General features: G+C 41.2%; 2 protein-coding genes across 2 annotated transcripts; one reads left to right on the top strand and one right to left on the bottom strand.

Annotated features, from left to right (window-relative positions):
• The first annotated feature begins 906 nt into the window (after positions 1–906).
• Positions 907–16071, top strand: faah (fatty acid amide hydrolase). The gene is made up of 15 exons (XM_062452609.1): positions 907–1211; positions 8389–8502; positions 8873–9013; positions 9144–9277; positions 9465–9671; positions 10597–10637; positions 10743–10867; positions 11859–11984; positions 12849–12946; positions 13131–13230; positions 13422–13465; positions 13884–13923; positions 14097–14205; positions 14463–14608; positions 15132–16071. Exons 1-15 carry the CDS (start codon positions 1026–1028, stop codon positions 15249–15251), a joined length of 1731 nt encoding a protein of 576 aa, XP_062308593.1. The 5' UTR covers positions 907–1025; the 3' UTR covers positions 15252–16071.
• Positions 16072–20461: 4390 nt separating this feature from the next.
• On the bottom strand, positions 20462–26758 carry LOC134012880 (diencephalon/mesencephalon homeobox protein 1-A-like). The gene is made up of 5 exons (XM_062452547.1): positions 26544–26758; positions 24143–24308; positions 23756–23934; positions 23148–23565; positions 20462–22998 (listed from the first exon to the last, which is right to left on the bottom strand). The coding sequence occupies exons 2-5, from the start codon at positions 24294–24296 to the stop codon at positions 22577–22579; spliced, it is 1173 nt and encodes a 390-aa protein (XP_062308531.1). The 5' UTR covers positions 24297–24308; positions 26544–26758; the 3' UTR covers positions 20462–22576.
• Positions 26759–27115: the final 357 nt, after the last annotated feature.

The raw sequence follows: 27115 nt of genomic DNA, 5'->3' as shown, positions 1-27115 counted from the left end.
AATTATGGAAATGTGTGCAAATGTCTCTTGCTAGCTGCTCATGACAGGTTAGTTAGGAATAGCATGATCATTAACTGACACAAAAGACTGAAACGTCCCCCTGGCGAGACAGTCACACCGCAGGACAAGACGTCACACAAGAGGACAATGTCTCTAAGAAGCATTTTAAATAAATAAGGTTTGATTAAATACTTAATATTATTTTAAATCCCAAATAGACACATTAGTAACATTAAGGAAACATTTTTGATGATCAAAGTTCATTTTGTTGGTGAAAAGTGTTTTCCACTGTGAAATGTTTTGTAAAAACATGGTATACATGACTGTATTGTTGATTAAAATTAAATATTCTTTACGTATTAACTCTAACTCTTTAATGCAATAAGAATGTATGTCTTATTGTGTGACACACAAAAAAGGCGTTTTATCTTAGAATATAAAAGAAAACTTGAGTGTTGCATTATATGAGATAAAATCATTACTCATCTTAACTTGGTATAAGTTTAAACGGTTTTGTAAGGATGACAGCAAAGTTTGACTTGAATTTATCGTAAAAAAGCTATGGTGGGATTATGTTAGGCTATTCATAATTTTGCATTAAATAAATACCAGTAGGCCTATATGACAACAAGTGTGTAACACTGAAGATAAATCTCTCATGCTATTTGTATATTATTTACTACTTTTTCTTATTTCATTTTTTGTCACACCATAGGCTACACATTTATGGTGCAGTTCAGTGAAAATGTAAAAAAAAAGCTGCAGTCAAACCCTAGAATACGGCCTACTTTAGCGGCTCGTGTTTCTTTCCTTGTATACGTCTAGTTGAGTTTGGAGCATTCACTCTTGTCGAATCAAGTTATGGCTAGACTATATAGTTACTATGTAACTATACTGTGTACACCCCTAGCGTTAACATAAAACTAGTGGTCTGCTACACTAGGCCTACTGTCTGCAGCTGAGGACTCGCCACGTCGTTAGAAAAGTATAGGCTACGCTAGAGCTATCTCTAGCTCTATGGCAATATGGAAAGTGTGGAGACGAGCTGGACAGCGATTCTGACTGCTACAACATGTGGAGCAAGTGCCATGGTCATTTTGTTTAAATGGTACCGGCATCAGCAAATAAAGAAGAAAATTCAGAAAGCAAGAACCAGAAGAGATGCGACGATACAACGGGCAGCGTATGCAGTCCGTCAGTTCAAAGATTCGGTAATGCAAATTATATAGCAGCTAGCTAGCAGCCATAGAGTAGTCCCATACTGTGTTCTGCCATATGTTGAAACCAATTCGATACCATATATACTGCTGTTTTATGTGGTCAATTATGGTTTGTGAAAAGCTTAGCTGAAATTTAAAGCATATTCAAATGACGATCACAACCTTGACGCAGCAAGTATTGCCATAACATGTTTTGTGCTGCTGTATCATTATGTTTGCATGATGACGTTTGACGTAGAACAAAATAGCGACTGTGCTGCATTTGTTCATCGTAGATTTAATGTGGTGGTCAATTGAATGTCATTCACAACCACGCTGATCCCAGTTACTACCGGAGCTGACCTTCAGCCCGTAACAGAGATGGGAAAGTACACACATCCTTTTCACTTAAGTAAAAATACCGATATGTTTAAAATACTCTAGCAAAAATTGAAGTACTGACTAGCCTACACCTTTTCACTCAAGTCAAAGTAAAGAAGTAGCCTATGGGCTCTGACATAAGTAAAAAGTAGCCATTACTGCCTGTTTTAATGTCACGCTGGTAAATTGACTTTATATAAGGTTGCCAACTTTGTCACTAGTATGAAATACGGAACAAAAGGTCGCTTGCCGCAGCAGTGCGATATGGTTTTGTGTATTGTTTTAAGCCATTTGTCATAATGATAGCTATTTGGAGCATGGGCGTATCTACCCCTATTTGGGGGCTGGAGCCCCCCCAAAAGTTTCATTAGCCCCCCCAAATTGTTTTAATAATAAAAAAAAAGATTTACATTTTAAATCTAAATGTGTTAATTTCTCTTCCTAAAACCCACTAGAGGACACTATTTAAAAGTATATTTTCAAAAATGTATTCTGGGGGAACATGCCCCCAGACCCCCCTAGTTTTGCTGGGTCACAGGAAACATAATATGTTTTATCGTGGGCTTAGCCCCCCCAAAAGTGGGAACCTAAATTCGCCCCTGATTTGGAGAATTGTCGCACCTACTACTGATTTACTATAGCCTACTGCTAGTAGTAGGCTATAGGCCTAGCGCAGCATGCATGCTCTTTTTCAGATGTACAGTAGCTACTGTAGATTTAGTGTTGCTTCTTTTACAGTTTCCAAGAAGGATGATCTCTGTTAAATATTTGATTACACAGACTGCCAAACAGTTATAAAGACCTCACAAGGTTTGGCAATAAAAAAAAAACACAATAGTTACAATGATTGGATGCCTTAACTCAACATGCAGGGGGTGAGAATTTTTTCCCCTGCTCAGTTCACCACACTTAACTTCCTAAAATCATTCCACAGAAGCGAGTGCTTGCAAATCTCTCTTTCCTTTTAAAATAATGTCTAACATAAAAAAGTGCACTTTTATGTCCATGATTTAACTCTTTCAGTGCAGTAACGTGGCCAATGGCTGGTATGAATCTTTATAAGTCACTAAAAGATGATAATAGTAGCCTATATCCCAAAGTGTTTTTCACTGAATTTCAGAAGGCAAGCCAACTACATTCTATTTCATAAGAGGTATTCCCTATGTAGTGTTGATACAGGTTTCACTTCTCTAAGTAATGAGTCTGTGCATCCTATTGTGCTTCCATGTAGGGCTGCATAATTAAATGTTTATTACCAACAAGCAAATAGCGCAAATTTGTTGGAAAAATAAACCTGCCATATGGCCTTTAATCGAATTGTAATCACGATCACGATTTTTGGCTTCCCACGATCAAATTCGCGTGATCGAGCGATATTTAAAATGCGTCATTCCGTTCATAGTATCAAAGTATTTTTTGTTGTTGTTTTTTTTTGCTTCCTAAAATATATTTACGCTATTTTCCATTTATGTAAAAAGGAAAATAGTGTCCTGTTGAAGTTTTGCTATATTTTCTTTATTGTTTTCTTTATTTCTTTTTATTTATTCTTTAAGGAGATGCACTGAATTTTGTTGAATAAGAGGACCTATTTTATTTTTATGCACATATTTGTAAATGAGCAGGAATGTAGCACAATATGAATGTGAAAGCAGTTATAATTAGCCTATGTGACAATAACATTTGTTTTGGTTAAAATCAACAAAATATTGTGATAATTAATTGTGATCTCAATATTGATCAAAATAATCCTGATGATCATTTTGGCCATAATCGTGCAGCCCTACTTCCATGTACAGTGCATTGGGTCATCGCAGCAAGATGCATTCAAGTCTCAATGTCAATCGTCCTTGTCAGACGTGCTGTCTTCCTGGTTGTTCCCAGGGATTAAATGATACACTGACAATTTGTTTTTGTTCCAAATGAGGTGCATATAGATCTGCGTAGGGATACTCAAATGACCCAGTAACTCATTGCATTCCAAAAAGCAGTAAACCCTGCCTATACTAACCATAGGTGATGTAGCCATAGCAGTCTGCGTCGATCTCCTTAAAGAGCTTGGAGACGTTGAGGTCACAGACACCAAAAGCTGAGTCCAGCAGAGAGGAGAACTCCTCTCTTGTGATTCGCTGATTATCGTCCGTGTCAAACAACTGTCAATACATATATTGAAACGTTAGCTCTCAAAAGGTACCATAGGGGATGTGGCCGGCCAGGGTTTCAGCACCCAGTCTGCTGCCTCGTTCCCCTGTTAGCCGACAACGAGCTCCCCAGGTGTGGCCACTTGACCAGGACCACGATAAGAGAGGTCGGAAATACTACCAGGGGAGAGGGAAGCCGAGGAGTAGGAAGCTAAAACGTGCTCTCTCTACCTACCAGCAGCCATGTCCGAACACATAAACCGAACACCTGACCAATTTTGTTTCTGTGAGAACATGAAGGCTGCTGCTAGGCCAACTGGGGAAACTTCTTTAGAAGTTTCTTGCCTTTATCAGATGTCTGTGCAACAGCCTGTGTTCTCCCTGCCACAGGCCACATGGAAGTGAGGTAATCTTATTCCCCCAATGTCCTATTTCTGCAAACAACAACACACGTGTTGCCACACTCTGCATGTCCCAAATAGTGAATACTTGCTCTGTTTTCTGCCCAGCCTCCTATAGCCTACTGATGCACGTGAGGGGAGGCTGTGATTGGATGATGACAGGTGTCTGGTCATTTTCAAGTGTCTTGATCAGCACCGCTGCTGCTGCTGTTGTGGCCTGTCAGTCAGTGGTTATATCATAGCAGTCAATAAACGGGACAAGGGAAGTCACGTATGGGGACAAATTAATTAGGGCCAATATAAGGGACATCCGGCTAATACAGGACAGTTGGCAACCCTAACCTCACATAATACATTAATACAAGAAGACACTACGCAGCGCATTCGCCAGGAATCCTTTTTGACGCCAACAGTTTCCAACATCCCCCTCACATATGGCCATGTGTTATCAGCAGTGTCTCTATTCTTAGTCATGTCGACATTGCCAACTCCCTCTGTTTCATCCATAACGTTAAGCATTCTTGTTTTCTTATGCCTTGCTCCATGGTAGCTTCGTATAGCTTACGTTTGTTGTGCGTGAATGAAAAAAGGCACGCATGCAATGACAATAAATTATATTTATCATGCCACCAAATACAGATTAAAACTAGTAAAAAAGTAACAAGCCTGATTTGAAAATGTAAGAAGTAGAAAGTACAGATATTTGGGTGAAAAATGTAAGGGGTGAAAGTAAAAAGCCTGAAAAATAAATAGTGAAGTAAAGTACCGATACCAGAAAAAAGTACTTGGTTACTTCCCATCTCTGGCCCCTAATGAGAATGTGACACGGATACAGAGCCTTGGTTGTTGGGCCAGGTGTGTCTGTAAAAACATGTATCCACTGTATCTCCATCAGCAGTGTCGCCAGCCATTTTGGCCGGGACTGCAGCCCCAAACCTTTTGAGTGTACCCAGTGATTCTTGTTCGCAAATAACATCCGGTCATTCTCTTGTTTGCAAACGAATAATTGAAAGGAACTTAATGAACCTGAAGAACTTGCGGAAACAGTTCTAAACTGCTACCTACTTTCTTTTAGTTCCTTCAATTCGCCAAAAGCATAACTTAGGCAGAGACTCAAACAAACAAATCTTTTTGGGGAAGGATTGCGTTTATTTTCTTCACTTAAACGATTCATTCAAAAAATATATATATTTTGCGAACAACCCATCACTAATGGTGAAGCTGTGAGAGAACAGACACGTCTTCTCAGTCTCTTTATGTTTTCCTGTTTCTACAGGTAAATAACTCAAATGTTTATTGAGAAAAGTGTAAAAATGTGACAACATACATAACATACAAGCAATAACAAGATACTGGGGGAGTACACTGTGTGAAAGATGTAATTGTTTTGAGTGCTAGGCTACTTGAGTTTTCCTTTGGTTTGTAATATCCGTCTTATGCAGTCTGTGAATTGAAGGGATTGGCTTCATTTATGTTATGTTAATTGTAACAAGTTCATATATTTGATGTTAATGAACATGAAGTTAGTGACATTTTAAAGGTATACAAGGCTCACTCTAACCACGTTTGGTGCGCTTGGCAAATGAGGGTGTCAAACAAGTTTATGGAACATTGGAAGCTGTTGTAACACTAACAGAGATTAATTAACACTCGCTTTCTTTGATGTCCCTAGCTGAGGTCAAATAAAGCCTACTCAAGGTCCTATGTTAGGTTTGGGCTAAGCCCCGAATGTTAACAATAACCTGTCAACAACAGCATGATACAATTCCTGAAATTCAGTTATGGCTTTTGATGTTGGTGTGCCACCCCAAGATTTTTTGTGGCCCCATCTGGCCACCCCTATGAAATTCTGGGGGTGCCACTGGTCAAAACCCCTGCTAAATCACACATTTCACTGGATAACAATTTACATCTATTTATTATTTATTAATACAGTTATTTAACAATAAATGAATAATACATATTGTTTTGACATTGGCTCAACTCACCCAAAAACCAACCCAGCAGGGAACAGTCACAACCCTCTTAACCCTTCTCTCCCCTTTTGGCTAAAAACATCTCTGTGTGTCTGTCTGTGTATTTTTTTGAAAGGGATTTTAGGGCAACGAGTTTCCCACAATTATCTCAAGAACCGGGCACTCTGCAAAGTTAATATTTCGCAAGTGTCCATTTTATAATCCAGGGGAGTGCAGTTCCGCATTTGACGTTGTTTGGATAAGCATTTAGACATTTCTCAAAAAAATCTTCGTTGCCAGTTCCGTAATGGATCTTCTTTTCCCGAGACGAAACAATGTGGATATAGAGAGTCGAAAACAGGCATAAGACAAGAACAATATCATTTGTCAGTGTGACACAGAAAATCCAAGGCAATTTTACTGATGAAATACTGGCTAGATAACTAAGAAAAATGTAGCCGTGCTGAGCTGACTGCTGGCATAACATTGAATCAGCTAATTTCAAAGGGGTTTCTTTGTGGATGAAACGCTGTCTAGCTAACAAAACAACAATATAAATGGATACTTTCAGTAGATCAGTGAATGTTGTTCACTGATCTTATTTTATATCTTATTTTATATTTTACACTTTATAGTATTGTTTAGAAATATATAGTTTGTTGTACATTTTCAGATTCTTATATGTTTATCGTGTGCACCTTCCTGCCACAGTAAATTCCTTGTTTGTGTAAACTTACTTGGTCAATAAAGCTGATTCTGGTTCTAATATGGACAGTATTCCTACCACTTTAGGCTCCTCTTTCTTGAGGCATGGATATAGCGATCCACAAACGGGCATACGACAGGAGCAATGTTCTCCTCGGTCAGTTGTTGTGTCTTATTTATGCGAATGCTATACAGAAAATACAATAATATTTTACAGCATTGCATAGCACAAAGGAAAAAATACAAACGCTAATGCAAACATAGCCAATTAGGCCTACAATTCCATTTACATTTATTCATTTAGCAGACGCTTTTATCCAAAGCGACTTCCAAGAGAGAGCTTTACAAAGTGCATAGGTCACTGATAATAACAACAAGATAGCCCCAAAAACATTGCGGGTAGCCAAAACATGAAGCACATATTGTGAACAACCAAAATAAGTTCCAAAGGGAACTATGGGAATTATGACAACTGGCTCAACCATTGTGCATGTAATGACTTCTGTTATGAACTAAATGTCTTTGATGTTTGTGGTGGTAAAACAGATTTAACAGAGAACCAAAATATCCTTATACATTTTGATCAACATAACAATTTATAACGTAGGAAACAGTATACAAATGAAGGCTACATAATCATTTGCATGAATGTACATTGGCAAAGTGTTTAAAATAATGAGAAATTGCTTTTATGGTGTGCATAAATGACTAGGATAGATTATGTGGAGGTTGAACAAGTACTTCAGAGATTACAGAGAATTTCAATTGTGATCTGAGAAATATAGGTACCAAAGCCACTTAGAAGAGCTGTCTGTCATCACCAGCTGCATCATGTGCACTGTACTATATCTATTGGGGTGACAAAAATGCAACAATTAAATTTTTACTTTGTCAGTATGGTAGGGCAGTCGATTGGTCGATTGTTTGGTCGATATGCTCTTGGTCGGCTAGATTTTTTTTAGTTGAGCAGCCGTATGGCAGTGTGAGATCTGAATCCCGCTTGTGTCACCATTGCTGAATTAAAGAAATGTTTTACAGAAATTGTAGATTATATTATTTAACACTAATAAAGCAACTCTAAATATATTATAATTTAAAAAAAGGTTTTATTGTTTTCCCTTTCGTTAATCTGCGTTTTTTTATTTTTTTTGGCACGAGCACAATTGTAGCTGTTAGCCTAACTACAAACTTTACCATACTTTGTCTGCAGTTTGTGTTATTAATCCTTTAGGCAAAATGGCATAGAAATCGGGAAAATGTTTGTACCTTTATGTTTGTCTAGTTGTCAATCACCCTTCTTGCGTATGTATTTGTTTCAGATTATGTCTTAAAACAGTGATGTAAAACATCACACAAAATGTTTTGATGAAAAACATTGTGAGATTTTTTTAAGTTTCAAATTTAGATTTGTCGATTTTCAGAAGTGTTCAGTCGAATCTTGGTCGAGCAAACAAAATCTTAGTCGGGGACAGCCCTACAGTATGGGGTATTGTATGTACAATATGTGTGTTAAATAAAGTAGAAAATTGTAAAATGTTTGAAAGGGTGTGTGAACACTTAATTTACAGTCAATGTCATAGAAAATCCTATATCCTATTTATTTTTGCAGCACTCTGTCACAGATACTTCTCATATCCTTTCCTTACCCCTGGCTGAGTTAATCAAGAAACTAAAAGATGGCTCTCTCAGTCCTGAAACTGTGTTCCACTCCTACATGGAAAAGGTAGGCTATACCCATATCAGCAATTTACATTTAGTCATTTAGCAGACGCTCTTATCCAGAGCGATTTAATGAGAACTCAATAATTGACTAACCAACATGTTTTTGAAATGATCAAACTTCTTTTCTAAAATTAATTACTTATCAGAATTGTGCGTAACATAGTGTTACCAGAGTAGAAACACAGTTCAGGGTGACTTACTGACTTATAGATAAATGTGGCCTGTGCAAACTGTACTCTTTTAATTAGCCTAAACTGACTAACATGTGCTGACACAATTCAAAAGTTACCCCCATCCCCCTCCTACCACATTGGGTGAGGAGAGTGGGTGAGGAGAGCCAGCTGATAATTCACTTTACACTTTCCAAACAGACCTTGGAGGTGAATAAGAGGCTCAACTGTTGCACTGAGATTCTACTGGAAAGTTTTGACCAGCTCAAAAATATTGGGTGCTGCAAGGAAGGTCTTCTTTATGGTGTCCCCATCAGCATCAAAGACAATTTGGGATTCAAGGTACCTACATTTAGACCAAGTTGACATGGTGTTTCCTTCCCTATGGAAGCTGTGGTGGTTTCAAGAAGATATCCTCATAACCTAGGGAAGAAGGTCAACCTAATAAGTTTATATTTTTCTGTGTATACAGGGTCATGACTCCTCATGTGGTGTGCTCTGTAAATTGGACCAACCTGTTCCAGAGGACGGTGTGTTAGTGAAGGTTCTGAAGACACAGGGAGCCATTCCCTTTGCCAAAACCAATATTCCCCAAGGCCTTCTAAAGTAATACTCAAATCTTTTTTCCTGCCAAATAATCTTAAACGCTCAGCAAAGGAATAACAGACTAATTATAAATGATTACCATGTACTTGTAGAACACGGCATCTTGTATTTTAACCATCATAAGAACATCTCGGCCTTACTTAGAACTTATATGACCCCAGTCCTTTCTCCTCTCCTTCGTATCCAGTTATGACTGCAGCAATCCCATTTTTGGGCAGACTGTGAACCCGCACAATTCTCTGAAGACTTCGGGTGGTTCCTCCGGGGGTGAGGGGGCTCTGATTGGAGGTGGAGGCTCTCTACTGGGCTTGGGCACTGACATTGGGGGCAGCATCCGTATCCCATCATCCTTCTGTGGCATCTGTGGTTTCAAGCCCACAACAAATAGGCTGAGGTGAGTATGTCTGTTATGACGGAGTCAGGTTCCAAAGGGTTACATTCACAAGACATGATTACATAATCTCCTGCCTTGTATGACCTTTAGACTCACAACTGGAGTTGTGTTGGACATGTGATTGATTGTACATGTGTTTGTACTACCAAGCAGGGTTTGATTTTGTGAGGTCATCACCATTCCTAGAAGATACAGTAAACCTTTTTTGTGCGAATAGTAAGAGTGTCTTGTAGGAAGGCAAGAGTTTATAGAAACAGACTAAACCCATTGGCTTTCTCTGATGAGTATCTTTGTATACCGATATCATCCTAAAACAGAAACTGATTAAAGCACTAAAGCCTTGTACTTGTCCTTAAAAGATTTGCCAGTAGACTATACTTACCCGTATCTTTATTTTCTCCCAAGACTTTTTAACACTACCATGCAGATGAAAGAATAAGGCTAAAATTGTATTGTCTTACACACCATAATAACGTATCTAAGCAACTCATAAATGTAATGGAATACACTATTGTAATTATTGTCAGACCTACTCGTGCCTTAATGATGGGACAGTGATATCGATGAGCTAAACTTAAGCAGTCACACAGTCAGAAATCTTTGCCAGCTTTCCTTCCTGCCTTTGCCAGCAGCAACTGTGTTGGTTTGAGCCTGGGTTATATTGATAAATTATTCTTATTTGTTTAATATTATAGTTTGCTCATTTTGTGTAAAATATGCAGCTCTGGTCGACTTGTCCATGTTTGAGATTGGTCATATGGTGCAAACACCACCTCTTTCAATTGACGCTCATAGTTAGATTGGGAAAACCCAGGTTGATTTAGCCAGCTAATGAAAAGATATCCTGGGTATGCTGAACTTGATTCGTAGTATAGGCCGCTCCTTGGTTCATCTTTGGCTTAGATATTATCTAATGTCTTTGCAGTGGTCAAGGTGTTACCTCCTGCAGCAAAGGCCAGAAGGCAGGTAAGGTGATATGAGACTCAAACCCCATTGACCAGTCATTTAGCTGTTTAGTGCTTCAGGGCATTGTGATGAACTAACAGTGTATTGTGTTGTACCTGTCCGTAGTGTTGTCTTCCACCGGGCCTATGGCGCGAGATGTTGACAGCCTGGCTCTATGTATGCAGGCTCTGCTGTGTGATCACTTGTTCAAACTGGACCCCACTGTGCCACCCATCCCATTTAACCAGAAGGTGTGCTCCTAATGGTTTTTATATGGGTTGCTTACCGTCATTCAATGCAATATACCACAAATAATGTTATATGGGTTAGATGGGCTGAAAAACACATTCAGGAACACTCCAACTTCAGGGACGTTCAAAAAGGTTAGTCAAAAAGTGAAATTTGAATACCATTCCAAAATTCAATCAAAATGTGAGTTCAACTATACACCTTTCTCCAGGGAAATAATGTAGTGTCTTTTTTGTTGTTTTAAAACCTCTGTATTACCCTGATTGTAATGGCTTTCCAAAATTCTAGTAATTGAAGGGCTGACTGATTTGAGTAAGGAAATCTGACACATCCTCTAGAACATAAACATGCATCCTTGCAAGTATTTTAATTGGACTTGCAATGATAATGATTTTCAGCTTCCAACAAACTCTTCTAGCGAAACGCCATTAAAAGGGCATGACCATGTTTATGATTGGTCATATGGTGCAAACACCATCCCTTTTACGTGATCGGGCGATTGCTAGATTGGCAAGACCTGGGTTGACTTCAGGTCTTCTAAGTTGTCCAACAGATGCAGTTTTACACTCCTCAAAGCAAACACCTTACTGCTGCCTATCTGACTAGATATGTCTGTCAGATATGGTTTCACTCCAGTCATAGTTTATAATCGAGACCCTAAGTGCAGAGAGAGAAGATACTACAAGACAATAGAAAAAACCTAGCATCATATTTTCTTTTGAAAGTCAGAAAGAAAAGAAAATTTAAAGAAAGAAGCATGATAACATAACGCATGTAATGAAATGCTTATTTACATTTAGTCATTTAGCAGACGCTCTTATCCAGAGTGACTTACAGTAAGTACAGGGACATTCTCCCCTGAGGCAAGTAGGGTGAAGTGCCTTGCCCAAGGACACAATGTCATTTTGCACAGCCGGGAATCGAACTGGCAACCTTCAGATTACTAGCCCGCTTCTCTAAACACTCAGCCACCTGACTCACATCTTGTTTCAGGTGTACACATCTTCCAAGCCCCTGAAGATTGGTTACTTTGAAAGCGATGGCTACCAAATGCCATCTCCTAGCATGAAACGAGGCCTGAGGGAGACCAAGGCCCTGTTAGAGAGAGCTGGCCACACGGTACGTCTCACCACAACCCTGCCACTCGAGTCTACAGTCTCCATGCCACTGCTTAATGCAGGGTTAACATACAGCAACAAGTTGTATGTTTGAATTGGACTTTGAAGTAAATGTTTGTTACTCCTGACCTTTTTCAAGACTGGCATTTTAAGATTCAACTGTTAATCTTATCACTAATCCACACAGTAATCACTGTTGTATCTCACACCAGTTTATGGCACCAAGTCAATCCTCAGTTAGGCATGCCTTAACTTATCAAAGGTAGTTTAATGTTCATAGGACTTGGCAGTGTTTCCTAAATCACCATAAACTTGTATATAGTATGTGATACATTGTCCTTCTGTCTGTTAGGGTATGTGCTTTTCTTGGATCAAGGGACCTATAGGTTACATTTTGTGCAAGATAGTCTTACTTATAAACTTTAACAGGCCCAGGCTTCTTCTTTCTCCATTGTAATACAAGCGCTTACAGGCAACTGCCATTTGGGCCAACAGGCCAAATGGGTTTTTGCACAACTGCAAAAAAATATTATAATATTCAAAATATTTAATAATATTTTGAAATAATGAAAAACAACCAGATGAGCTGAGCACTTGACTCATCCACCTCACCCTTGGTCTAATGTCTCTGCTGTACTACACACACACACACACACACACACATTGTATGCACCCACTTCATGGGTCTTTACCCATAAAGTGGGTTACTTTAATACATATCTTTCTAACTATCAATTCAATAGAGCAAAGATCATTAATGTTAATATTTGTCTTCTTTGCGGTCTCTCACTCTCTCTCTCTCTCTCTCTCTCTCTCTCTCTCTCTCTCTCTCTCTTCCTCTCTCTCACACACAATGTGTGTGTAGTTGGTGCCTTTCAGTGTTCCCAGGTTGAGCTATGCCATGCATGAGCTTGTTATCAAAGGTATCCTTGGAGACGGAGCCAACACCCTGCTAAGCCACTTGTGAGTAGGTCAAATTCCCCAGGGAGATTATTAAAAATGATTCTGACTGAACAACCAAACAGAATCACGACAACAGTGTTTGCCAACAACACTTTTCTACAAAAGTAGAACGTTATACGAGAACGTAAAACTGGAAATGGTTGTCAAGTGTTCTTCTAATGACCTGTGTTTTGTGTTATTTTAGGAAGGGTGGTCCAGTAGACCCTTGTTTGAGACCACAGACTGTCACATACAATCTACCCCACACTGTGAAAAAGATCCTCTCTGTTCTCCTGAAACCTCTGGTAGGTGCTCACTTCTTACACCGGGTACAAAGATGGTGATTCAGGCGTCTCTGGCTTTAGCAACATTTGATTATAATTAATTGGTTTTGAAGTGTTTTCCACATATGATATTCATTTCCAGTGCCTATGCAGATTATTTATCTGCGAGTTTGGACATTTCCGCAAGTAAAAAGCTTTGCATTCTCCCCTAGTTTCCTCGAGTAGCTGACTCTTTGGGAGCCACTTGTGGTGTTAGGTGAGAATCAAATCAAATGTATTTTGTTTATCCCTTTTTACAAACATGAGCACATGTCAAATAGGGCTTCACATACGCTCATTGAACTGCACCTGAACTAACCTAAACCCTCATTTAGACTGCCCTACCCCCTCCCTCCCATCTTGCAACATTGACAACCTCGACCACACACAATGCAATGTGGACTAACAAGTTTAGTTTCTCTTTATTTGCCTTTTCACCATAGGTATTACGATAGACATACAGCGTAACACACAAGTTCAATGTTTTTATGGTGTCAGCCTCACTAATTGAAATAAGAATAAGCAACAAACTGCTATCTGCTCAGTAGCTCTCCTTGCAGCGCCTTTGTTGTCATGTGCCAGTGTGTATACAAGAAGTAACCATCATAAATGACTGTTGCCACTCCTTGTAACAGCTCTGTACAGGACATGTGGAAAACTCAGGCGGCTATAGAGGTAAATATTAATCAGTATAAACCTTAGTAGCATACTGTTGTAATCTCTGTGAGCCTTTGACCACTAACCATTAACTTCACGTCAAGTTGGCAAAGGGCTCTGTGCTACACTTGTAACATTTGGACATTGAGATGTAGTGCTTTGGGTAATGCAGTTCATTGTCTGTCACAAAGGACTACACCCAGGAAATTATAGCTGAGTGGAGGAAGTGTGAGATGGACGTGTTGCTCTGCCCAATGCTAGGACCGGCCTTCAACTTTTTCAACTGTGGGAAGCTCACATGTACGGTATTTCATTCCTCCCTTTGCTGCGTAGTGCACAGTGTTAACAGGGGACTTTTCATTACCTGAGATAGGACGCTATCCAGGAGTTACAAAATGACTTAGTCCAAAGGGAATTGTTTAATTGTGTACTTCAAACCATTTGCCTTAGCATAAATCCTTTGGTCATTGTGCCAATGTGTAGCGAACTGATGCTGAAATAGTCATGTGGGTATGTTTGGACAAATCAATCATTTTCTTTCTCTGTCACCCTTTCAGGTGCAACATCGTACACTATTATCTACAATCTGATCAATTTCCCAGCTGGGACTGTTCCTGTGTCTACAGTCACTGCTGAGGATGAACAGGAGCTCAAATGCTACAAGGGGCACTTTGGTGATCCTTGGGACAAACAATTTGTAAAGGTCTGGTTTTATCTTTCAAAACATCCTTGTTTTACAGGTTTTATTTTGCAGCCTTTCACCCCAGGTGACTATTGCCACTGGCCAGGCTGATATTTACATTTACATTTAGTCATTTAGCAGACGCTCTTATCCAGAGCGACTTACAGTAAGTACAGGGACATTCTCCCCGAGGCAAGTAGGGTGAAGTGCCTTGCCCAAGGACACAACGTCATTTGACACGGCCGGGAATCGAACCAACAACCTTCAGTTTACTAGCCCGATTCCCTAACCGCTCAGCCATCTGACTCCTATATTTGCATATATTGTAAATAAGAATTTGTTCTTAATGCCTGGTTGAATAAAGGTTGCTAAGTTTACCTTGCTTAGTTTTCCCATAGCCTCAATCTAAACGACTGGGTTCCGAGATTAGTTCCCAGTGAAAGTTTGTGTGTGAATCTAAATGTGACCAGTAGAGGGAGGCAGTGGCCTACTCAACACACTAGAGGCTTGTTTGTGTGTGAACTCTATTTGCGTGTGTCTGCAGGCAGTGACCGGCGCTGAGGGCCTGCCTGTGGCCGTACAGTGTGTGGCTCTGCCCTGGCAGGATGAACTCTGCCTACGGCTCATGAAGGAGGTGGAGCGACTGGTCAAGGAGAACAAGTGAGGAGGGAGAGAAGGAAGGCGCCTTGAGTACAATTCCACTCTAGGCTTATGAAGTTGCTCCAGAGGATAAAGGAAAGAGGAAAAGCCTAAAGCAGTCAAAAGCACTATTCACTATCCGTTTGAATATCATTCGAAACACACTGTAAATCAAGTTTCAAGAAATATAAATGTAAATCAAGTAAAGGGAGACTTGAAATCAATAGAAAGTAGTTGAATGTATTTTTTTTAGTAAATTGCTGCTGTGTATATGTATTTTGATTGATAAAATAACAATAACCATATTTTTGGACATGAACCATATTGATACAATTTATTTAAGGTTCAAATTAAATTTTGTATTACACTTGTTTTAATAATGCATTTACTAACTTATTGTATTGGAAAGTGGAGCTGAGACAATAAAACTTAGTCAACAAAAAAATACTTTTGAACAATTGATCATTTTATATTGCTTAATCTTAAATCATTGTTTTAAATTAGTACATTTAGAGATGACTTACATCTAACTACACTAATTGAAAAACTCACATCAGAAATATGTTACTGGAAGTACCAAGGTTAGGGTTAGGGTTAGGTATCTAACCGTATTTGCTTTTACTTTTATATACAATGTATCTAATTGCGTATTTTAAATCAAGTCTCCAAACTACAAATTATACCTTGACTTGGAAGAATCTGCAAATGATATGTATTTTAATAGTGTTCATTCTTGCAGAGCTAAATGCAGTTCACTGTCACATAAAAATCACAAAAATTGAATTGTTGTACGTGAAATCTATGCACATTTGATTTTATTTGAAATAAAGACATTGATATCGAAATCTTTTGTGTGCATGTCATTTAGACGCAAAACATTTCTCCCTGTGTCTATGGAGTGTTACAACCATAGCCATGGCATTCTAAACATACATTTATTGATACATGAGGAATATGTATTGTAGCGTACATATTACATTATAGAATGGAATGGGCACTTTAAATGTCCTCCCATAAGTCTTTGCCAGAGATGTTCATTAGTAGGGTGAACATTTGAATAACCCAGCCCAATGGAAACTACCATTCCATCTTCACTATATCACTGTCGCTAGTTATTCCTCAGCCGAAGTAACGTACAGGTGAGGGTACAACATGAGGAGGAATTGTATTAGTTATTTTATTTGGCTAAGAGGTACCTAGCACCTCGTGTCAGACACAAGCCTGAAAATGAAGATGTAGTCTGGCTCTGTTGCACCCCCCCCCCCACACACACACACACGCACGTACACACCCCTTCATGCATGAGGTATCAGATGGGTATAATGGTAACCTATGATGGTATCTTAACAATGGTTCCCTGTTTGCATACAGCTTTTCGATCTTTTCTGTGGGCTCGTGGTACTGTGCTTTCTCAAGTTCACACCTTTGACTGTTGACCTCTACCTGCAATATTTCATTTCACTCATTTCTGTGGCTTCCCTCACGATTTCTCCGTCTTCACTTCTCTTACATGTAGTCTCTTGTAATCCCACTGGAAATGTGTGTTTAATATGCTCTTATGCACTTTCATCTTCCACACTTATCCTGTAGTACTTACCGGAGATGAAGGCATATGTATGTGTGTGTCTGGTATTAAAATACTGTAGGAAAAGTATATTCATACTTTATCCGAAACTTTAAACTGTTGATAATTTTGTTAAATAAAAGGTTGCTCGACCTTCAGATGATCCAGGTCTTCCCTTCCTATGTTGCCTTTGGCCCCCTTTCTCTCTGTTCCACCTCTGTGCCATATACTGTATGAGTGGAGATCAATTCTGATGCACTTTTGAGTGATGACTGTGGTGGCTCCATTACAGCAGACTGTGATAGAGAGACCTAATGACACATAGCGCTTCCATCGGCAAGGCCACCGCACCATGTCTGCATCATCGTGTGTTCACCCTCAAGTATTGTAAATATGTGTTTCATTTGGTTTTACATAAATTTAATTTTTTTTGAACTCTCCCGGGATAGGAGGCCATTAGGGACAATGTGTTTTGTTTTCCCATTACGACCTCCCATGCCATCTTCGCTCTTCCATTATTGAATGGAGATATGGACCTGGGTGTTGGAGTGAGGAGGACACATTAGGCGAGGAGTAGAGTTTAAATTGAGAGGTCGTTATTAGCATTATCCGAGGCACATGGAGAGAGGAGACTGGCTCCGGCTGTGCCACTCAGTCAGGGAGCATTAAGCATTAAGAAGTAACGAGGAAACCCTGGTCTTCTGAGAAACTTGATATTGTTTGCAAATCACCGTGGTTTTTCCAGCGTACATTGGCAGTGACTTAAACACATGCACCCATTTCCACCGATTAAACTAGTTATTGCAAAATATTAGTGCAACAGTTATTACTGTCTGTGGTGCATTTCACATACTGTACATTAAATACAATGCTGTATGTAAGAGGTTGTACCCCATCTCTGAGCCCAGAGTGTATATCTTGGTAAATAACTTTTATATATGCCCTAAGGATGACCTTAACACAAGTTTTTGTGTTACGAAAAGAGTTTGAGAACGATTGAGATGAAAAAAAGACTGGGAAAGAGGAAGTCAGTGTGGATGTTGGGGGCAGGCTCAACAAATCATCTCCAAGATGTCTGCGGCATGGAACATCTAAGAATGCTGGCAGGTCCCTCATCTCTTGAAACGTCTCATTGGTAAGAGCAGCAAACACCTCATTTACAGGAACCTCAGGCTATAAGGTCGGGTACTTCAAAAGCCATCCCAACATATCTACACCCTGCTTGGGTGCAAACAAATAAAAGTCGATATCGCCCCAACTAAACTAGGATGATTCTGTCTTAATGTGCCATTTCAGGGGCCAGGGAGCCCTATAGTCTTTACAATGCAGTAGGATTGAAGATAGTAATGTCTATCACAGCGGGACCCCTGCCTTCACGTAATAAAAGTGATGAGTTCTGCCTCTGCAACCAAAGAGATACTTCTAGGAGACATGAGAGGGAAGAAGATTGACAGCTTTTAGGGACTTTGGTCCATTTCACCAGCCATTACTGCCCGATGAGAAAGCTAGCATTCTGTGGAGTAGGAGGAAGGCAATGGGAGATTAGCAGACAGCTGATACAGGTGTACAGGCGGTATCAAACAGGAAGCCTGTCAATGCAGCAGGCACCAGGCTTTTTATATGGGGCCGGGATCTGTAATGTATGCCTACCAATCTCTCTATGACAGGATTAGTTGGGAGCTTCCAATGATTTGCTCAGATTCTGTGACTCAACAATTCCGTGATCCAGGTTCGAGCCGCTTTAAGGGCCCCCTATCCTAAATTTGAAAAGCTTACCCTCCGGACAAGGGACGCTCTATTTTCCGGATGGTTCCGCTTCTCTTTGCTGCTACTTTCAGGCGTTCATCAATGCCACCCCCCCACCCCCCCAACCCACCCCCCTCAGACCACCTCACCATCTTCCCTCCATACACATCTGCTAGGTTTGAGTTTTTTCCCCTTTCTTCCCTCCGAGGGCTTGCTTGGCCCACAGCCCTTATAGCCAAATTGGTTTACATTGGAGAGATAAATGCACTGCAAATGCGCTTAAACACGTACAGTAAAAATTGCAGACAGTGCGTGTCAGGATTATCACCCGAGTCAGGGGGAGAAAGGAGAGCGTCTCCGCCGCACAAAGCTGAGGAGCCAGAGTGAAGCCTGCAGATATAGTCCTGTCTCATCCACTTCTCTGGAGAAAGAGACGGGGATTTCACATTTGCATGCTGGCCTGTAATTCCTGGAATTATATAACTTGTCGCCAACTCTTGCTGCATTGTGAAAGTATTGTTTCACATGGGTGAGCAGACTGTGGAGTTAGCTGTGTTGCTGGAGAAGGGGAGCTATCTCTCTCTCTCTCTCTCTCTCTCTCTCTCTCTCTCTCTCTCTCTCTCTCTCTCTCTCTCTCTCTCTCTCTCTCTCTATGGAGTTCGCTGCTCCATACTGGAGGTAGCAGGTTCAGCACATGCCTTACTCATTACCAGTACTGTTGGATGAGACCACCCTAGACCCTGGTGAGAGAAACAGCTTCGAACAGCCCAGGAAAATGCTGTTAGGAGAGTTGGGAGAAAAAGGCAAGACCTACATTGTCATTGAAAAGAGACTTCTTTTTTTTATCACAATACCAAAGACTGGAAAACGTTAGAAGCATTTTATCTACTGTACTGCTTGCTACTTGTGCTTTCAACTTTTATAACGGCACCAATAGTGTCTCACAACCACTGAGGCCTGTACCAGCGTCACATGATGGAAATGACGGACATGCTTGGCTTTAGCTGCAGTGCGGTGGCAAAGGGGCTTCCCCCGACAGTGGAGACAAACGCTGCCTAACCCCATCACTACGGGGGAAATGATATACAGGGAAACCACAATCCACTTACAGACATGGCAATCACAGGGCACTGTTCTATTCCTCCTCCTTCTCCACCTGCTTCTTAGGTGGCTGTTGTCTTCGCTTAGGGGAACACCATGCTTCTCTCCCCGTAGCCTCTCCATGCAAAGCCAACAGGATTTGGGTGTAAACTTCCCAGAAAGAACAGTCATTCACCCAGGCCAGCACCCACCCACCCACCCCCCCACTCCACTCACCCCACTGTCCCCCAACCTCTTCTGTCTCACCCTATACCCCCGCCCCTCCCTCCGTATCGACCCCCTCCCCCCACACCACCACCACCACCCCTCAGACCTCCCAACACAATGGCCCCCAAGCAAGCCCAGCACAGAAATCATAGCACACTATTCAATCATTGTTTTCACCCCCTTTATGGTCCCACTAAAGGTTTTAGCCGGGGCAGAGAAGGAGGGCTGTCACTGAGGAAACCTTAGCCCATTGATGAAGTGACAGGCGCTGCCAGAATATGATCCTAATCCTGTTTCCAGCATTCTTTTAGCCTGCTGGCATCGCAATTCCTCCACACATTCTCCAAGCTGTCAACTAGGAAAATCCCTCTAATAGCGCATTGCCCAGATACACATCAAAGAGCTCCTGGAAACCTTCAGCGGCTTAGCACCATCCACACACACACACACACACACACACGCACACACACGTACACAGGCATACACTACCAGATTCACACACATACTCCCAAATTCATACACACTCTGACACAAACATACACACAATGTGGAAACCTATGACAGCATGAGCAGGCTTGAACATTTATTTACAACATCCAAAGTTTTTTTTTTTTTTTTTTTTACATTTTAGGAAAGTTGTTATTATAATTACGTGTTCTAAGTTGCAATCTCCCAGTTGAAGCAGGATAAGGATCCTGCTCTTCTGGGTTGTGGAGAACAGTTAGAGGTAGAGAGGGGATAAAAACAGGTGTCTGAAATTTGCTGACTCTAGGAACCCTTTCAGTTCTATTTCATCTTATTCTATTCTTACTTAATCCATCAATATCCCAACCAAAGGTAATCTTCTTATGGCAAAGCATTCTGTTTCGGTGGAGCCAAACCTTGGCTGACAGGGGGAAAGGGGGAGTGGAGGGGGATTGGGGACTCTTTAGAGCTTGACACTGTTCTTCAGTCATTTCATTTAGGATTAGTTACTCTGCATTGGGTGAACAAGTGGCAGGGCTTGTGGTGTGTGTGTGTGTGTGTGTGTGTGTGTGTGTGAGAGCGAGAGAGAGAGAGAGAGAGAGAGAGAGAGAGAGAGAGATAGAGAGAGAGAGAGAGAGAGATAGAGATAGAGAGAGAGAGAGAGAGAGAGAGAGAGAGAGAGAGAGAGAGAGAGAGAGAGAGAGAGAGAGAGAGAGAGAGAGAGAGTATGTGTTCGTGTCTGTGCATGGGTCGACTCAACTGTTACATGGCATACAATGTGATAACAATAATCATTACATTGTTTCTTTCGTAAGATGGCCTTGCTGTTATTTGAGTATTATAAAAAGTTAAATAGTTGTAATTAAATTACCAAAAGTTTACATATTATAATTTAATTTAATTCCTACAGTTGCCTCTCAACCTAAATAAGGAGGCTGGAAGAGTGTGTGTGCACATACAATATGAATATGGAGTGTGGTGAGTGTGTGTCCGTTCTTGCGGTAGGCCAGATTTGCTGCTGTAGTGGCGATCTCACACAGTAGGGGTGTGGTTGGATTTGTCCCAATTCAGGAGCCAATCAGCCCTCTGACCTGATCCGGTTCACCTGGTAGCAAACCACTGATCATCCTCGCCCCTCAGAGATCTTCAAGACTTGTAAGGCTGTCCAACTATTGGCTATTGAATCTGACACTGCATTTCCCCCCCGTGCATTACAATAATCATTCTATGATATTATAAAATAAAGCATTCGGTCTACTTTATATTTGTGGTTTATTCCCTTGCATTTAAACAGATAAATTACTCACATTTAAGTAAACAATTGAGAAATACATGTCTGGGATCTACATTGATGAAGTACATTTTGCTTTAGCCAGGGTGCCATTTTTATGTATGCTGTACCAAACTCCTATGCTGTTGTTTCGGTAAGATTTGGGTATGCCAATATAGGAGTCAGAAGAGTCTGGATTCTAAGCGAAGATAACAATAACCAGGTTTGTTTTCAACATCTTCATGTAGGCTCATCAGGGTTCCATGGAATATTCTTTAATTCTCTTTTTCCCCCCACAGGGATTGGAACATTCCACTGTCCTTTTGCATAAAGCCACGATGTAACAGTTTGAAAATAGGTTGATTCCTTCTAAATCCTTAACATTAAAGGAGACATGGATTCACTCACTAACCAGGCATATGGGAACAAACACAGGGGGATATTTACAACACTGAATGGATTCTTGCAGGTGGGACAGCAAAGATACAAAGCAACAAGGCATCGTTATAGTGCATTGTGGGTCTTGAGACCGAATCGGACCTGCAAGTGACTGATGTGGCCAGGGTCATCCTTCACCTGTCTTTTTGTTTTCATGTTTGTTCAGCTGTAATCCTTCTTTCAGGATGCATGCAAAGCTTGTCGCCTCTAGTGCTATTTCTGATGATATTCAGGTCTGAGGGGTATCCACCAAACACGGGTAAATGACGGTGGGAAAGCATGTGTTGACATATGCATCTAAACCAGGAGGGTGCAGTGTCCTGTTTACAGTATTCTGATAACTATTCAAAGTCAACATTCCCAAGCTGATATCTGTTACAGCATCAATTATTTTCCATATCATAGTATATTGTAGTATGTCCATAGAGTCCCAGTGCTGAGTTCATGTCCTTGTAGTTATGAGGTCAGTTGTGGTGCAGGGGGGGGTCACTTCTTGCTGGTTGGGCCAGCAGTCCGGGGGGTGGGGGGGGGGGGGTGGGGGGGTAGCGTGTTACGCTACTCAGTTGGGTAGCGTGTCCAGGCCCAGGGAGGCTGCATGCTGCTTGGCCCTCATCCGCAGATTCTCAATGCTTGTAGTCTTGCTGTTGAGGCTGCCTGGCAAACTGCCTGGTGGCTGAAGCAAGGGGCTGTTCCACACCTGCTGGGCCTGGGTCAGGGACTGGTAGTAAGACTGGCAGGGGAGGGAGCCAAGGGGGGGCGGCATGTTGACGTTCATGCCAAGGTAGGGCAGTGGGGGTGTTGGGGTGCCCATGTCGAAGGAGGGGTAGTGGACCAAGTTGTTGGTGGCGGCCATGTGCTGGCGGAACTGCTCCTGCAGGCGGAAGAGGCTGAGAGGGGAGGAGGCGTAGGAGTTACTCTGGGTCAGGCCACTGCTGCTCACGCCACTGGAGGAAGGGAGGGTGGGGGAGCCTAGTGGAGAGTCTGGCACAAAGATAAAGGTTTTTTTAACCATGTCAACTGAAAGTACACAAACTTTATGGTTTTTTTTAATACTTTTTAAAGGTAAAGCAGAGTTTTTCTTTATTTCTTTTTGGAAATGTTGTTCCCCGTTATTGAAAGGGAGCTCTCACCTGGTGTAGGGCTGAGGCGTTTGCAGGACGGGGAGCCATTTCCTGGCTGGTGCCCCGCCTCCGCCTGCGACTCCTCCCTCATGTCCGGCCTGGTCTCCTCCCTCAGCTCCTCCTCCCGCTCGCCGTTGTCCTCGACGGCGGACTCGCTGTCCGAGGGCTCCGGGGAGGTGACGTTCACCTCCACGCTCATCTCCCCGGGCTGGGGTTGCGCGGCCAGCCGCTCGGCGTCAGACAGGGAGGAAGAGGAGGGGGGAGACGGGACGCGGGCTTCGGGGACCGCCGGTGTAGCCGCCGGCGTCTCTGTCTTGCCCTCCTCCTGGGAGCCGTCATTTGTAGCCTCCTTCTGCTTCTGCAGCTGCTCCTTCTGCAGGCTGCGTTGCTTCTTGCGGAACTTGGCTCGTCGGTTCTTGAACCACACCTTTGCAAGAGATCAAATGTACCTTTATTTTAACAAATATTTTTTGCTGCATATTACCTGAAAATAGGTTCGATTGAGGCCCACAGAGGAGACCACAGAGCAATTTGGAAAAAGTTAACTGAAATATAAACTTTGTTGTACTCTAGTATCTTTCAAACTATTTTGTACATCGCCCTAAGGAGTTTCTCACCTGCACACGGGCCTCGGGCAGGTTGGTGCACATCGCCAGGCGCTCACGCATCACCACGTCAGGGTAGTGGGTCTTCTGGAAGGTTTTCTCTAGGGCCTCTAGCTGTTGGGCAGTGAATGCCGTACGACTGCGCCGCTGCTTTCGGTGCTGGGAGCCATACCGGGCCTCGAGGATAATGTCTTGAAATGTGCAGCCGTTGAGAAAAAAGAAACATGGCCGATTTAATTGAGGCACAGGTCCCGGAGTCGAATTAATTAATCCAAATCACATTTCAAAACCTATTTCCTACAAGAGGATATGATCATTGATCCATCATATGGCTACTGAAAAATATTTTTGCAACAACAACATTAAAAAAACTACAATAAATGTGCAACCAGTTCTTACCAGCAAGTCTCTCCGCTAGAGTGAGCGCATGCACTGACGGCCTGTAGTCGGGTGCGTGCTGGGCCTGCTGCGCCGCCTGCTGGTGAAGGTTGTACATGGCGCTCAGGGAATTCATTGCGTGGAGCGAGTACCCGTTCACTCCATAGTGCTGCATGACGAACTCTCCCTACAAAAAAAGAGGGCAAAAGGTGTTTGTTACTATTTATATAATAGAATACATTTCTGCTTATTTTTAATTGTAGGCTACTACTAAAACCATGGCAATTGATTATAACATTAGGCATATACATTCATAAAGACTAGCTAAATAAATACACTCACGGATGCAACAGGTGAAAATATAATAGGCTACCTGTGTAAAGTAAGCATTTAAAAAAAAACATATGACATGAATCAATGATCTTAAAAACAGCATATCTCAGTGGAGCCGCCGAAAGGCTATTTAACCACCAAATCCCTGGGGGTTGTTGAACTCCCTCCAGGCGCTGGTCCTTATGAAATAATTAGTTCACGCGTTATCTCAACCCTAACGTTGATACTGATGTTGGTAGCCCACTTGAAATAGGTTCAACTTGAACTTATATTTTAATATTTGGTCCCACAGAATAGCCTACACGCTTCCAGTGCATTGGGCCCTGTAGTCCTACATTAGAGGTTATTTGTCCGTTAGGGTAGGCTATTGGTTTGGTAATTATAAGGGTTGCCTTATTTGGTGATTAACAATGGACTAAATTCAAATGAGCCCAATTAAAATAAGAAATAATGTGCTTTATTAGGCTAAAGCCTGATAACTTTAAAATGACAAAAACGTTATGATTAGGTCTAAAACACTATAGCCTAGCCAATTTAAGACTAAGAATGCGCAGTCCTATCTGAACAAAACAGCCTATAGTTAAGCCTATTTTTCATCTGAATCTCAAAATGTTGTGTAGGCCTATGCCTAAAAGTTATTTCAGTTAACGCGAGGGCTTGATATCGGTTATTTGTATAAAATGGAAGGCTAAGTTACTTTGTAGAGTTAACAGAAACGCTGTAAAAAGCTAGGTCTTTGGCCTGTAGCTTTATTCTATTTTTTACAAATCATTTAGGCCCTAAGAGTGAGAGTAAAATCTGCGTCTACTTTAAATAGCCTACATAACCTTAGGCCTGAGTGAAAAATCACGTTTGACCACATTTAGGCTCGATCACATTTAGGCTACGGCAACTAGATTAGGTAGCCCTGCCCAAGAGTAAAAGAAAGGAAAAATACAAATAGCCTACATTTAACGTAGGCCTACATATCTAATTATATCTAGGCCTATTTGTATCATTATGAACAGCATGCTATGTTACTGTAATTTTGTTCATTTTGATCATGCAACATGATCAAACAGTGGTATCTTTAAATTAAGCATAAAATTGCCTGAAGGTTGTAATGGGACTGAAGGCATAGGCCTACATAAACAGTAAAATTGCAGTATACTGCTTCTCTAAACACAGATCAGACATTGTCTGATTTCCAAACGAATTTTGTAAGATATGAATGTCGGTAACCACTGTATCATCCTGGATAGCAGGTGCAAAATATTTACACTGCTGGCCGAGTCGTTGAATGGGAACCGTTTCCCTCAATCTGTAGCGGGTCTCAGTTCAATTGCCGGGGGCTAGCAGTGGCAAAGATGTATGATAAATCTGCTGTGAAATATTCATGGGGATCCCCAGTTGGGTCCCTGTGTAATGTAGGTGCAAATAGGTTTCAACGGCAAATATATTAATTCATCATCAGTCTTGACACGTAAAAGATAGGGCAGTGTAGTCCGTGTGTGTGTGTTTTTTGTATGTGTGTCGATGTGTGCCTGAGAGAGATAGAGAGAGATAGAGAGAGAGGGAGAGAGAGCAACATAGACAGCGAGAAAGTTAGAAAGTGTATATTAATTGTAAAAATGCTGCTTGTTTATGTTGCTTTAGAACATGACAGATTATTTGTCAACACTCGCTTGTTGTGGATAAAGTCAGACCCATTGTCATGCTAAGGAACGTGTATCCATTATACTAATGTTGTCAAAGTCCCGGGCACCCCTGCCCCTGCAGCATAATGGATAGCGGACACATTTGTAGGCTAATTGAAATTGAAATCAGAATCAGTTCAACTATAGGAGGTTGTTATATGTGATGATGCTCTAGATTATTGAAAACAACGCGGCTGCGCGTAATTCGAACCGAATTATTAAGACTACTTTTAGCACAGCTAGAGTCCAAAGCAGCACAAACAATTATTCGTCTAATGAAGCACGGACTTTTTATTTTCATTTTAACTTTGAAATGTCTATTTTAACTTTGAAATGTCTATTTAAAAGCAAATACTTTTTTTCCGGTTCAGCCTACTCTGCACACCATGTTTCCATCCTATGAAAGTTCTTACCTCTCACGCCGCTCAAGCTTTTAAGTGTAGCCGATACTGGTCCACTGCTATAAAAATGTCTTAGTTTTGTTGCGTTATTTCTTCATTTCTACATTCCATATTAAATGTCCAAACTCTACGAATTCTCGCTCTTCGATGAGTAGTCCGTTTCCTTCGCTTAGGTCCCTCTCTGTGTGTGTGTGTCCTGTGGTCTTGATAAGTGTATGAGAATTCACAGATCTGCCATCTATCGGGCTCGCGCACGAGGAAGGGCTTTAAAGAGCGCCTGGTGAGGTCATGAAGCATGATTTCAAATAGTCTTCTCCTGTGCCAATCAAATCGCTCTCTACTTCAGCCTTCCTCGCCCCTGATTTAGATCATTAGCTGTATCTATAGCGTATACTTTCTCATTGTTTTGTACCATCAATTATCTTATGAATAACTTTATTAAGTCAGATGAATATAACTAAATGTAATGAAGCATCACATAAGGCAACACTTCTGCTATGCCCATGTTTATTTTTATATTAAGCTTTAAGGATACATCTAAAAGCCTAATAATCATAATTATTATAGATTTGGCTATAATTAGC

The sequence above is a fragment of the Osmerus eperlanus genome, chromosome 26 (genome assembly GCF_963692335.1).
Source record: "Osmerus eperlanus chromosome 26, fOsmEpe2.1, whole genome shotgun sequence".
Taxonomy (NCBI): Eukaryota; Metazoa; Chordata; class Actinopteri; order Osmeriformes; family Osmeridae; genus Osmerus; species Osmerus eperlanus.
This window is presented reverse-complemented; position numbering and strand designations above follow the sequence as displayed.